At 44.6% G+C, this 14,436-nt stretch overlaps 1 protein-coding gene and 1 long non-coding RNA gene across 9 annotated transcripts in view; both read right to left on the minus strand.

Annotated features, from left to right (window-relative positions):
* Positions 1-3,425: 3,425 nt before the first annotated feature.
* Positions 3,426-9,817, minus strand: LOC134485676 (uncharacterized). The gene is made up of 2 exons (XR_010063923.1): positions 6,769-9,817; positions 3,426-5,585 (listed from the first exon to the last, which is right to left on the minus strand). It is a non-coding gene; the product is annotated as an uncharacterized LOC134485676 (long non-coding RNA).
* Positions 9,818-10,713: 896 nt separating this feature from the next.
* Positions 10,714-14,436, minus strand: part of Gpr88 (G-protein coupled receptor 88) — an 8,662-nt gene continuing 4,939 nt past the window's right edge. For 7 of the 8 annotated variants that reach the window (XM_039103063.2, XM_039103064.2, XM_039103062.2 and 4 more), the window contains one exon: positions 11,369-14,436. This exon is cut by the window's right edge. In XM_039103063.2, the coding sequence (XP_038958991.1) occupies positions 13,265-14,419 (1,155 nt within the window). In that variant the 5' untranslated portion in view covers positions 14,420-14,436 and the 3' untranslated portion in view covers positions 11,369-13,264. The other variant, NM_031696.2, reaches the window with a different exon arrangement.

The raw sequence follows: 14,436 nt of genomic DNA on the forward strand, positions 1-14,436 counted from the left end.
CGAGATGATTAAATTTTATTAAAAGGTGCTGAGCCTATCAAAATTCATACAGATCCTTCCAAACTGCTTTCTAGATTGTATCAGCACTCCCTAAAACCTAAGCACTTCAAAGGGCTCACTCCTATGAAGGGAAACTTAATGAAATACAGGCTTAATATTCCTCAGAACTCTCCTGGAAATACTCCCATCTCATCTGTAGCGTTTAATCTTGCTTGTCAACTGGGCTGGGTGAACTGAAAGACACAACTCTGGGCAGATTTATGAGAGCATTTCCTCCCAGCGTTAACTGATAGGAAGACTGTCCCCCAGAGGGCCAGCATTTTCCACAGAGTATCTAGATAGAAAGAAGTTTGGGGGCAGAGCGGGGACTGCTTTACTCACCTGCACGTACTTCTTATTGGTAGGTGCATCTGCCCTGTTGCTGCCATTCTTGACTGACAGCTGAACGTATCTTCTCTGATCTTCCAGGAAATGCTGAGCTCAGCAGGTCTCCAGAATCCTCCTCCTATTAACTGCAGGAGAGCCTAAGTAGCTAGCCCCATGGACTGAGCAGCTAGAGGAGTCTCCAGTTTTCCAGTATGCTCATGGCCATTGCTGGACTACCCAGACTGTGCAGTAATACAGTCATTCTATTGGTGCTATCCCTCTAGAGATCTCTGACTCATAGCCCTCTCTGTCCTAAGACTTTCTGGCTAACAATAGAGCTATATACAAAATTTCGTAGTCATAAATAGTCCATAATTTCCCACAATGTCTGGCCTAAATAAATGACTTACTGGCAATCCCTACCCCTATCTCAAATCCAAATGGTTTCAACAGGGAAACTGTTCTCCACTATTTAGTCTATTTATTTTATTAGTAGCATCCATGTATACAAAGAGATAATTGTTTACTTAGGAAAATCAACTGTGTACCAGGACAGTAAAACTGCAGGGATTTGCGGTTCCCATCAGAGTTCTCACACACATTTTACATCAAGGATTAGAAATCGTACAGCTTCTTAGCAATTCTACTCCAGTTCAGTAAACACATGATTTTCCTCTCTGCAGTTCTTTCAGAGCAGCCTCAAGGACTGATTTGATGTGTTCGTTGGAGCCATGTGCTTGCAGGGGTCAGAAAATCTCAAGGGTGTCATTTCGACTCTTACAAGAAGACTTATGAGTCACCAGCAAAAGCAGTCTTGCTCTGCCCCCAAAATTACACCTCCAAAATCATTCTAAGCCCATAACTAAAAGGCAGATTGGAAGATTCTGAGTTTGCAGGTCCCTGATTCCGAATTTCCATTTACTGTTGCCCCTGCTCTATGATCTGATCAGAAATAACATTTGGGAGCCTCCTTCTTGAGAAGAGAGCAGCCTCTGTTTGAATGTGGTCACTTAGTAGAACTTCCACATCACCCCAAATCCTTCACACTGTTTGCCTGTGAATAGAACAATCAGGCTTCATATATCTTTCCTCAAGAACATGAAGACTAAAGTTAGAGTCAAGAAGTGTGTACCTCCTTGAGCAAGTGACACCTGAAAGAAGGAAGGGGGAGAGAAGGAGGAATGGGGGAGAGGAGAGAAAGAAGAAGGAAGATGTGGAGAGGGATGAAAAGACATGGAGAGAAAACATAAAAACCGACTGCAGTTGAACCAATGGGCAGAGCTTGTCCAAGCATTCTAAAAGCAGTAGCAGTAGTCACTGGGGCTGCAGGATTCCCTCAAGAGCTCATTCAAGAAATTATGTATGTCTGTAGGTATTTCCTTCTGGAAGAAATGTATTAGCAAATACACTGGATACTTTTCAGCTAGCAGACTAATGTCCCAAAAGGTTATCCCCTGTCTCTTTCAAACCTAAACACTCCCTGACCTATTTCTGGAATCTTCTACACTGTTACCTTTGCTAACAGTTCTGTCAGACTAGCTTCCTGGAATGTTACTAATAGACTCCACTTAAAATCATCAATGTAGCATCAATCAAGTCAGATTTCGGTTGGCAATCTATGGGGGTGATCCCTAAGTTAAAAGTTCCAAAGAGAATGAATACCAAACTACATCTAGAATCATAACCCAGCATACATTATTTGAAAGAGCACTTCTTTGATTTCAGCCCAGCCTGCAATTATTTTCCCACACTGGAGTCTGTGAATATAAGTACCTATTCTGATAGGAGCCATGCTTTGGTAGCAGTCGTAGTTTGTAATTCAAGTTGCCTTCCAAAAAGGGCTTATGACAATGGCTTTGAACTGCTCTCCTGACATCTGGTGATGCCCACTGTGGAAGGTGACCATTCTAAAGGTTAAGTGACATTTACATTTTTTTCTCTGGGTCTTAACATTTTTGCGCTCTGTGGTGACCTGGATCTGAATTTCCTACCAGTTTTTGTGTGAGGTCTCTGGGATCAAGATCTTTGTTTTCTTGTAGAGTCAAAGTTTTATATTTTTCCAACTTGATTTGATTCGAATTTTGACAGTCAGGCGTTTCTGGCATTTTAGTTTCGTCCTCACTTTTATACATATTCATAACAGTTCATGAGTTCACCTTCTGTTGCATCATTTTAATGAGTTATTTGTTGTACATTTCCCTATGTGATCTCAGTCTGCAGAAGGCAGGGATGGTAGCAACATTTCACACAGGCGTGTGCTAGGCTCTTGTAAATGACTGGAACCGAACAGTAATTGTCCTGCCGCTTCCTGGCTGTAGAAAAGTGAGTCCAATGTCCAATGAAGACAGACAAAATGTGTGCACCTTACAGACAGTCCCTTAAAGCCACTGTACCAGCATCACCACTTCAGGCTCAGATGCAGTATCGTTCTTACAGATGAAGCCTGGACACACTGCTAGCAACCCACGTGACAGAAATGCACTGAGACGAGATGTATTTTTAGCTATAGAAAATTACCATCCCTTTATGCTTTCAGATTTTCATCTCTGCAAGCGAGCTCTCCTGCTCTTATGGTTTTTCCAGAGTAGACAGAGATTGATTTATTATTTTTTAATGAGGAAAAATATCTTTAAGACAAGAGAGCTTTTCTCCCTTAATCTCCATCCCAGTTCAGAGGTTCAAATAGCCTCTCCTGAGCTGTGTGCTGTTCTTCCTGAGGACATCAAGGGATCTCCATACTATATAACATTATAGACTGAAGCCTGGGTAAAAGAAACTTAGTCCAAAGAGAAAAAGACAAAATACGGCCATGACATTTGTCAGGGACAGCATGTTCTGTAATGATACAAATGGTTAAAAGGCTAACCTTGGGTAGAAAGACACTCAGCAGATAATGTTGCTTGCCACCAAACCTAAGGACCTGAGTTCAGTCCTTAGGACCCACATGGTGAAAGAAGAGAGCTAACTCCAGAATAATACCCTCTTTCCTTTGTGAGTTCCCTCCTCCCCCGCCATCCCCCACACACACAGTGCATGTGTGAGACACACTCACAGAGCGAGAGAGAGAGAATACTTTTTAGTAAAATTCTTGTGATTAGATATTTTTACAATGTGCATAAACCTGCTTTCCTCAGACAGTGATATTTATACAATATTCTGGCGTTAAGTGGTAGCTTCCGTGGTTAACAGTTTCAGTGAGGTTGTTGTCTGGAATACAGCATCAGCACTCCTGGTATTCCTTGCAGAGAAACTTGTCCCGTGGGAAGACAGGGGAGGGGCTAGAAAGGTGAGAGTCCCAGGAGTAGACATGCTGGCACGCAGAGTGGAGCACATCTGAAATAAAATTTATTGGTTTTTTAAATTGCTTTGTAATACAAACACTAAGAACCAAAAGTGACATGGAGAAAAAAATGAAAACCACAAAAGAGAATTAAAATTTTTTCACATTTACTCAAAGACATCACTAATTCTGAAAAGACCATAAAGTTGACCCCAAAGTATGACAATATAAAGAGCACATGGTTAGATCCATAAAATGTTCCCTTTTCCCTCGTTTTCCCAAACTCTTCCTTGGCAGTCAAATGCCAGCATCTAGTTTGAGTTCCATGTCCATGGGAGACAGAACAACCTCCTCACTGAGAAAGTTCGATCCCAGCTAAAGCATCTTTGAATGTCTCATGCTACATGACAAAAGGAACCTTACATTAAGATTAAGTATCTTCACCCTTCTTGTGATGCTATCACGCAGTACCTAAGGCAGAGTCATTTGTAAAGAAGAGAAATTTCTTGAAGTTCTAGAGGCTGGGAAGTTCAAGGTTTAGAGGTTTGCCTCTGTTTTCACAGCAGCCTTATTTATAATAGCCAGAAGCTAGAAAGAACCCAGATGTCCCTCAACAGAGGAGTGGATACAGAAAATGTGGTACATTTACACAATGGAGTACTACTTGGCTATTAAAAACAATGACGTCATTAAATTCTTAGGCAAATGGATGGAACTAGAAAATATCATCCTGAATGTGGTAATCCAATCACAACAGAACACACATGGTATGCACTCGTTGATAAATGGATATTAGCCCAAAAGCTCGGAATACCCAAGATACAATTCACAAACCACATGAAGCTCAAGAAGAAGGAAAACCAAAATGTTTCTTCTTGGAAAGAGAAACAAAAATACTCACAAGAGGAAATATGGAGACAAAGTGTGGAGCAGAGACTGAAGGAAAGGCCATCCAGAGCCTGCCCCACCTGGGAATCCAGCCCATGTGCATACAGCCACCAAACTCAGATACTATTGTTGATGACAAGAAATGCATGCTGACAGGAGCCTGATATAGCTGTGCCCTGAGAGGCTCTGCCAGGGCCTGACAAATACAGAGGCAGATGTTTGCATCCAACCATTGAATTGAGAACGGGGTCCCCAATGGAGGAGTTGGAGAAAGGACTGAAGGAACTAAAGGAGTTTACAATCCCAAAAGAACAACAACAATGTCAACCAACCAGACCCCCCAGAGGTCCCAGGGACTAAAATGCCATCCCAAGAATACACAGGGATGGACCTATGGCTCTAGCCACATATGTAGCAGAGGATAGCCTTGTTGGGCATTAATGGGAGGAGAGGCGCTTTGGCCTATCAAGGCTCGATGTCCCAGTGTAGGGGAATGACAGGGCAGAGAGGGGCACCCTTATAGAAGCAGGGGAAGATAGCAGGTTTCTGGAAGGGAAACTGGGAAAAGGGATAACATTTGAAATGTAAAAAAAGAATCCAATAAAAGAAAAAATGTAAAAAAGAAGCTTGCCTTTGGAGGTTTCTTCAATTGTATGTTGTGATTTTTTTTTCCTTTTTTTGATATAAGGTGTCAGGTAGCCCAGGCTGGCCTCAACCCTGTGTTCCTTCAATCTCAGTCTTGAGACTGTACATCTGGCAATGGAGAAGATTGTGCAGTATATCTTTAGGGGATTTACTAGAATGATTTACAGACTGTATTATAATCCAATAATGGCGGCCTATGAATGAAAAGTCCAAGATTCCAGTAGTCGTTCAGTCCTTGAGGCTTTATGAAGATGAGCCAGTCTTCAGTAGGTACCAGACTCCCAAAGACTGGACGTGCTATCGAGGCAAGAGCAGGCAGGCACAGAGCAAAAGCTTCCTTTTTCGTGCCTTTCCGTAGGCTTCCAGCAGAAGGTGCGTCCCAGGTTAGAGGTGTGTCTTCTTCCCACTGCAAAACAGCCAGATTAGAAATGGATCTTTCCACTTTACAGAAAACAAACGTTCCTCGTAGGTGGTCTTAGCTAATTCCAGATACAGTCAAGTTGACAAGGAAAAATAGCCATCAAAATAGGGTCTGTTTGAAGTCTGTTTGAGAGTGTGTCACATGCAATGCCACCCTCGGCTGCGAACAACATGGAGAAACATTACCATATTCCCAAGAAAGCTGACCTTAACCTGGTTTTTATCCAAGTGTTTGCCTTGAAATCTGTTCTGTCCCCCAAAATAAAGTAATAAAATCTGTTGTCCTTATAACAATTAGATGTGTATAGCTAATATACCATGTCTCAATATTTAGCCCAAGAATATGTTATATCAGATACACTTCTCCCAGCCTATATCCCACTGAAAAAAGAAAGTTTGGGAATGAGGTGGAACCAAAAGGAGACTGACCAGGAGCGTGAATGAAGCAAAGGGACAAAGAATATGTCCTGTCGGTGTCCTGGTACCCAAAGAGGGACTTGCCTTGTCACCGTGGCTTGCTTCTCTTTGGTTAGAGAGGGTAGGATGTATAGCAGGCAGGCTCTCTGTGACTAATCAGCTGAAATATCACGGGCCCAGAACAAGAAAGCGTTTGTCATCTCCAAGCAGAAGAGCTATTATGTAATCGCAGAAAGCAGCCTTTAAAGGCCTCTCACAGTTAACATGGGGAGGCTTCCCACCTGGCATAGGCTCTCCCATTCGTGAGTTAATCCTCTACCTCAACTCGCATCCTTCAGGTGCTGAGAAAGTCATAATCTCCGGAGACAGCCCCGACTATTTTGAGTGCTTATAATTGAGATAAAGTTCTTTTTTCCTTCTATTAAGCTGAAATCTATCTCCCACCCACTGAGCCGAATCTCACTTCCAGCACTTGCTCTAGATTCCGAGTTTGACACCATGTTTTTAAGCCCAGGCTGGGAGTCAGCTAGACTTGAGTTCAACAGTCTCCGATCTCCTTTGCTAGTGACATTTAGGGACAATGAGGAAGAGCCTCTGGCATAACGCAAACCATACCTGTTTAGTCTTCTTTTTTTCCTTTAGAGAAAGGGTCTTACTATGTACCCCAAGTAGCCATGAACTGACAGGGATCCTCCTGCCTATGCCTATGTATTTTAAGATTATAGAATGCGCCACTGCACCTGTCTTAATACCTGTCTTCGTGGTTCTGAAAAGCATCATCGTCATCATCATTGTTGTCATCGTTGTCATTGTCGTCCTGGCTGTTGTCGTCATCGTCGTCGTCATCATCATCATCATCAGTATTTATGATATTTGCAGCATTATTTTTTCTATTCAGCATTTTTTTCTCCAACTGATTATCTCCTTCTTAAATCATACTTCACAACATTGTTTTTTAAAAAATGTCCTGAAGACCACACTTATTTACTGCTCTGCCTTGCACTTAGGGTCTAAATGAAAGGAAACCTGGCTAAGAGTGCCTGATATAGTTGGCAACTTGTCTGTGATCAGAAACTGGAAGATATTTCCTTTGCCTCATAAAGCTGGTTAGAAATACAGTGTCCTGGTCATCACGATGACTCTACCCTGTGGTTCAAAAGCCACAGGATGCATACGTTAGACAGGAGAATGTCATTTTCTCACTTGTCTAGCCCCTCAAAGAAAGGATTTTTGCTGCCACTGCTGGCCTCTTTCCCTATCTTCACACTAAATGAGTTGCCTACAATGTGGGAAATGGTTACTCACTCAAACGTCTCCACAGAGGGGCTCTCTTTGGCAAGGTCTTACACGAAAGGCACTCTCTGTCCTTTTCTCTCAACCTGGGCCACGGCAAGTTCTTCAGCCCATATGAGCTAAGGCTAGACTGGTAAGGAAAGAGTTGTCGAACCTAATGTGGTACCCATACTTAGTTACATCCTCCTGCCTCAGCCTTATAGATCTCAGTGTCCATCCTGGTGGTAGGCACCTTCACCTGATGAGACATTGACTCAACCTCAACTTTATGAGAAGGGGGCGTGGGATAGCTTGGCTTAGCATTGTATACATCCTGCTCTCTCAAAAGATACTCAGATAAAGGAGGGCACACAGTTTTCACTCTTGAAAACACAAAACTGGAAGCTGGGCCCAATTCACATGAGAAAAGCTTTGACATCTCCCAGGTTCTGGCAAGAGTGACTGGTCATTGGTTAGCAGTATATAAGGCTTTCTCAAATAAATACACTACTTCCCTATAGAAGATGTTCAGAAATATCCTCACATCTTGAGCAATTAGCCGTTGAATTTGAAGTACTGATTAGAACCAGAACAGCCTAATGCTAACTTAGTCGTGTGAACAATTTGAATGTGAAAGGAGTAGCAATCTTCCTCACATGACAAAGCTGACAGCATATTCCTCAACACCAGACTCACGGTCCCATACTTTATTACCCTGGGATAGCCTTTGGCAAGAAATGAGTTGGGAACTAGGATTCATTCCTGAGTCTGTTTCATTAAGAAAAAAAAATACTCAAGAGAACAAGTCAAATCTTCTTTCTTTAAAAACTGTCATTATCATGACACAGAAGTATGAAGGTGCTGTGATAACACCCATTTCTTTTTATGTGAACATAAATTAATTTAAAAATGGAAAATGACTGCTATCAGCTACAAATATATGTTAAATACATAATGTACTCTGGTGACTGGTAGTGAAAAATTATATTACAAAATAGATAACAATAAATGAAAAAATAGCTTTCCTATCTAGTTTTGAAGATTCTGTCTGTCTGTCTTTCTGTCTCTGTGTATCACACACACAAATATACACTCACACATGCATACACATACACACATACATTTAAAAAGAGGCATCATAACTAAGGTTGTGCGTGAATTCTGTGGAGAAGCCCAAAGCCGGGGCAGAGAGGCCCTGGTGAGGATGTAGCCGGTGAATGGGCTTTCTCAGAGTAAAGTGCTAGAATAGCCCAGTAAAGCCCTCAAATGACCTGAGGCTAGCATGAAGCTGGTCTGTGCTAACAGCTAGTATGCTGACAACAGGGCTACCCCAACAGACCCGAGTCAGGAAGACGGCTTAAGGAATGGTCACACTGTGAAGAGGATTCCAGGCTTGGTGTAGAGTTCTGATTGTTACCTCCATTACACTAGCTACAGTGCCATGGTCCGGAGTCAGACCTGCCTTTCAGTCCAGTGTCTGCGTTCAATTAACCTTGTGGCATCTCCGGCTTTGGATTTTCTCATTCCTGTGCTCTTCCTTCTCCTTTTCTTTTTATTATTTATTTAGTTTTGGCTAGGTGTTTTTGAAGACATGTGTCCTTATGAAAGTTCCAGAGGTGCACAGCTGTATGGAGGTTTGTGCATCCCAAGCACCATCGTGTCCTCCTTACAGACAGGACACCCAACATCCGCTTCAGCTGCAGCCTTTCCCTTGCCTTCATCCATGCACCAGACCTTCTGAAGCATCTGAAGAGTGTGAGGCCCTAGTGAGGAGGCCTAGAGGTGGGACAGGCGGTGCAAGGCTGCCTGGTTGGACAGGATCTGGAAATGAGTATTGAAAACACAGTTGCACTTAGAGAAACTGGGACTCCGATTAAGTCTTACACTTTAAAGGAGGCCTTCCATCTTCCTCTGACCACCCATCTCACAAGGACATATGGCAGCCTGTAACTTCCATCTCTCTTAACAGATCAAAGTGCCTGGAACCCAGGAGTTTCCTGCCCGAAAAGCCAACGATCACTGTCAGGGAATGTTCTGGCTTCTCTATGTTCATCACTAGACGCCAGAGGCGACAATGTATCTGGCTGAGATAGGAATATGGGCAGAACTGTGGGCTGTGGGCTAAATAACACACATTTGCATGAGGTTCCATAAGGTCAAACACCAGGGAAGGAAAGGTCACCATCCCATAGAACAAGGGCTCCAACTGGAGCAGCAGCATTCTTGCCCCACAAGCCATAAACATAAGGACAGGCCTTTAAAGGAAGGGGCACTCTGGTTTTTCTCAATGGCCGTGTGTGTGTGTGTGTGTGTGTGTGTGTGTGTGTGTGTGTGTGTGTGATATTCATGTGAGTCCAATGTCTGTATGTATATGTGCATGTAGAGGTCAAAAGCTATCAAGTATCTTCTTCAATCACCCTCCACTTTATTTTTTTTATGTACTAAGGCCTATATTTATATTTTTATTTACATTTCAAATGTTATCCCCTTTCCCAGTTTCCCTGTCCATAAATCCCCTATCTCATCCCCCTCCCCTTCTTATGTGAGGGTGTTCCCCCACCCATCTACCCACCCCTTCCTGCCTCCCCACCCTGACATTCCCCTACACTGGGGGGTCGAGCCTTGGCAAGACCAATAAAGCAGATTCTCTCTCAGGAATCTGGAACTCGCCTATCAGCTAAAGTGGCTAGCCACCAAGTTCCAGCAAGTCTATCTGTCTCTGCCTTCCAGGTACTAGAATTACAGACACACATGCCAGGCATGGCTTTTTAAATGCATTTTTAAATGCATTTTTAAATGCATCTGAACTCTGGTCCTCATGCCTCTACAGAAAACACTTTATTGACTGAGCCATTGCCCCGGCTCCTCCATGTTCTTCTATATAGAATCGTGCCATGGACTTGTAAGTCACTAAGATTGCCTTAGAGCTGGGCATGAGCCACCTGAACCTCTAGACTCTGCGATAAAGGTGACCCAAAGTCAGCTGGGGTAGTCATCATCAGAGGGACAAGGCTGTCCTCTACTGCTCCCTTTTGGCAAGTAGATCTTTCCAAAGGCTTTCCTTATCAGTGGTTTAAAGAAACCATATCTTTGCCCTTCGCCCCCCTCCTCTGCTGCAGGTCATCCTCTGCTGGGTCTCTCTGAAAAGAAAAGTATTTCAGTGTGGAAATCCTTTTTCTGTGATTCTGAGACAAAGAGAAATTTACCTGACTTGAAATACCATCCCCAAATGTCCTTGTACCAAGCAGAATTCTTGTTTGTTGTCAGTCTTCACTGTGGAAGGAAGAAAGTATGGGGATAGGGTCTATTCTGTCCTAGTATTTAGCCCTTGAAATGCATGCAGAAGGAAAGCAGATGTTATACATCTTACTAGGCACACACATAAAGAAAAAGAAGCACAAAAGCAAATTAGGACAGCCCAGGATAGCAGTTAGGATTTTTTTTTTTTATTCCTGAGTGGATAATATGTGGTTTCATTTAAATAAGAACACAATCTCCATTACTTTAATTTGTCAAAGCAGTAACTCCAACACTCGCAGGCAGCGCCTAGGCGTTTTTAGATACGTCAGCGCTACTTTAAAACTAAAAGGAGTCAGTCCTGTGGAGTTAATTACTAGTAAATTAATCAAAAGTCTCCCACGTGGCGCAGTGCCAGCCCGGGAGCGCTAGCCAGAAACATGGCAAGGTATCAGATTCCCATTCACAAAGCTCTTTATATATGTTGCACATTGTAAGGACAGAGAGGAAACTGGTTTGCATCATCTTTGAGAAACAAGAACAACGCTTATCTAGAGTGGCTGGTTGACAGAGCTTTAGAAAATCACCACCTCTCTGTTCTCTTTATAACCCATTCCTCAGTGTTTACAGAAAGAAAACATGGCTATTTCTTTTCTCAGACCAATGTAAGGAGCTTATGTAATTATATAAAGTAAAAAGGCATTTTAGAAACTGAAAATAAACTTACAGCCAACAAAAGAAGTCACTCTGTATCAGTCGTGTTTTGGAACAGTGTCTTCTGGTACAGTATCCTCAAGACAGACAGAGAGAAGATACCCAAGAAAGAAGAGCTAGAGCCAAGAGAAGCATTATCTAAACTTTAATTCAACATCTGAATCCAGGAAACTGGAAACAGAAAAAGAAAATCTCCATAAGAGAAAAATGATACATGCACACAGTTTGGTTAATGACATGACTGCTGATGTACTGTTAGTGACAAACATATTTATTTTATTTTGTCTTACTACAAAATGTCCGTTTCCTCGTGCCTCCCATACGTTTTCAAATATACAAGCGTCCTTACCATTCTTGGTCCAAGAGTGCAGCAAAGCAAGCTGTCTGCGCTCCTGAACTACCAGGTTAATCGAGGCTATTTGGCCTCAGATTTGATGTGACTAACAGACTGATCTACACCTCTTGTTACTTTCTCCCCTGTTAATTTTACAAAATGATGTCGCATGTTATTGTACATTATAAATGCATCTAACCACATTTAGGAAGTCAAAGATGAAGATGTCGGACCTCAACTGATACACTGGAGAACAGAGTCCCGTTTGGACCATTCTCCTCCTGCATAACTGCCTGCATGATTCCCTCTTCAACAGACATGATATAATAGTAAATGTTTCTGTAATATATATATATATATATATTATATGAACAACATAAGACAGTGCTATTTCCTAACGTGTGGCTTGTGTAACCCCTAAAGTACACAATACCTTTGTGGATCCAGACTGTATTAGGGTATCATCCTGACCATTGGTTTCACTGGGGAGATAAAGTCCCCAAATGGGAGTTTTCTCACAAACCAGTTCAAGACAAGAACTCTAGGTAGCCACAGGTTCGTCTAAGTCTCTTTTCAAATGACTGAAAGGCCTTTTCTTCTGGAAGAAGTAAAATGTCCTTGTCTAATGGGTATTGCTTTGTATGCCACATGCCCGATAAGTTCTAGCATCTAGGAGCATGCAATAGCAGCTAACATTAGCTATGCAATTATGGTATCAGTGTTTAATTATGTCATGTGCATTGAGATATCTTAAAGAGAATACAGGAGTCATCCTCCCTAGCAACCATTATAGTACAGAATGTTCAAAGTTGCGATCACACTCAGAGGCAAATAAGTCGGTTACAAATGAGGGTAGCAAGAAGTGTGCATGCCTTAGAAAATGTGAAACTGCGACCTAAAATAGATAGCCCCTCCCCCCCCTTTTTTTTGCTTTCAAAATTCCATTTCTAGTTTCGGACCATCCAAAACTTGACATTTTTTTCCACTTTAATACTCGACGGTAACTTTCCACCTTAGAAGGGAATAAAGAGGAGAGTAAAATAATACATTTGGTTTGTTTCCTCACTGGCTTGAGAGTCGATCTCATTTCAAAAATGACTCAATTTAAAAAGAAAAGAAAAAAAACAAACCCTTTTAAGAATAAAGGGCTTGGGGGCTCAATGGCAACTCACGCCCGTGTACACACCTGTGGTTTCACTCTTCGAGGTCAATATACAAAGACTAAACTACAACAGAAGGAAGCATGGTTAGAATACTGTCTACACACACACACACACAATGTATTCCTCCACGGTGTTACCTTTGGCTCATGCACACCCACACACTCAAGGCGCTTCGAATGTAAGACGGTGGAGGTCGGAAGGGTTGTTTGCTATGAAAGTTCTTTTTCAAAAGCAAGCTTGAAATAAATTAACCGGTTCTTTTAAAATGCCAGTTTACAAGTCCTTGCGATCTGGGTGTCTGAATGGACCTAAGGGTGTCTTTAGAACACAGCAACAAAAAGGTAAAAGTCGAATGGCCGCACACAATTGGGCTCCATTTAGGGGAAGACCTTGGTTCAGGTATTGCACTAGGAAAGAAGACGAAAATCTCCTCCACCGGGATCTTCCCAGGGGACGGGGATAGCTTACAAAAGAAGGAGGTGGTGCGGTGCGGCAAGTAGCTTAGGAAGCCCCTCCAAGAAAGGTGTGTTACCAATGCTGGCCAGCCGCCCGGGTACCCAGTTGCGCCTGGGACATGGCTGGCACCGCGGTGGCGGCTGCAGCGGCCGCAGCTGCGTCCCCGACGCCGGGCAGAACTGAACGCACTGATCTGCGGAACTCCTCGTTCCTCCAAGTATAGAGCAGCGGGTTGAGCGCCGACAGGGCGCAGCACAGGAGCCAGCTGGCCGCCTGCACGCCCCAGGGCACCGGGAGGGAGAAGCCGCTGGCCAGGCTCACCCACACCAGCGGCTGCGTGGCCAGCAGGAAGACGCAGCAGAGCAGCAGCACAGACAAACCGCTGAGACGCCGCTGCGCCCGACGAGGCTGCAGGGCGGCCGGCAGGGGTTGAGGCTGCGCGGGATGAGCGGCGCCTCCGGCACCCGGAGCGTGCGGGGCGGCGGGGAAGGCGGCGGCGGCGGCGGCGCAGCCCGGTAGCTGGTGCAGCAGGTGGAAGTTGAGCACGCTGACCCGCTTGACGCTGACGCGCACGCGGCGCACGATGCCCAGGTAGCAGTGCAGCAGCAGCGCCGTCTGTGCCAGCAACGCTCCCGCCGCCAGGAGCGCGGGGTAGTGGACTTGCGGGGGCTCCGCTCCCGGCTTGGGAGCCCAAGGCGGGAGCAACAACACCAGACCCAAGGCGAGCGCCCAGGACAGTGCCAGCATGCCCGCCGTGTGGCGCCGCTGGTACAGCACCTGGTAGGTGGCAGGCGCCCTGGTGATGAGCAAGTAGCGGTTCAGAGCCACGAGGCAATGGGACAGAAGGGACACAGTGAGCCCGAGGCCCAACAACCCGCCCCGGAGCAGTCTGTAGCTGCCTCCGCCACTGTCCCAGTCCCCCGGGGGCTCCGCGGAGCCGGCGGGCAGGAGCCCCAGTACCGCCTCCTGTGGCATCCAGAGGGCGCAGACGCTGAGATCCGCGGCGCAGCCATTCACAATGAAGGCGTTGCTGGTGGTCTGCAGCTTTCGGAAGGACGACACAAGATAGATGACCATACCGTTGGCCAGCGTGCCCCCGATGGCCAGCCCCGAGTACAGGAGAGACACCGGGATCCGCCGGCCCGCCCACGATTCTTCTTCCTCGCAGAGCAGCAGCAGGGATCCTCCGGTGGTGGTGGAGGTCGAAGTGGAGGAGGAGTTGGTCATTCTGGCCAACTCTTCAC

Source organism: Rattus norvegicus, chromosome 2 (genome assembly GCF_036323735.1).
Source record: "Rattus norvegicus strain BN/NHsdMcwi chromosome 2, GRCr8, whole genome shotgun sequence".
NCBI classification, from domain to species: domain Eukaryota; kingdom Metazoa; phylum Chordata; class Mammalia; order Rodentia; family Muridae; genus Rattus; species Rattus norvegicus.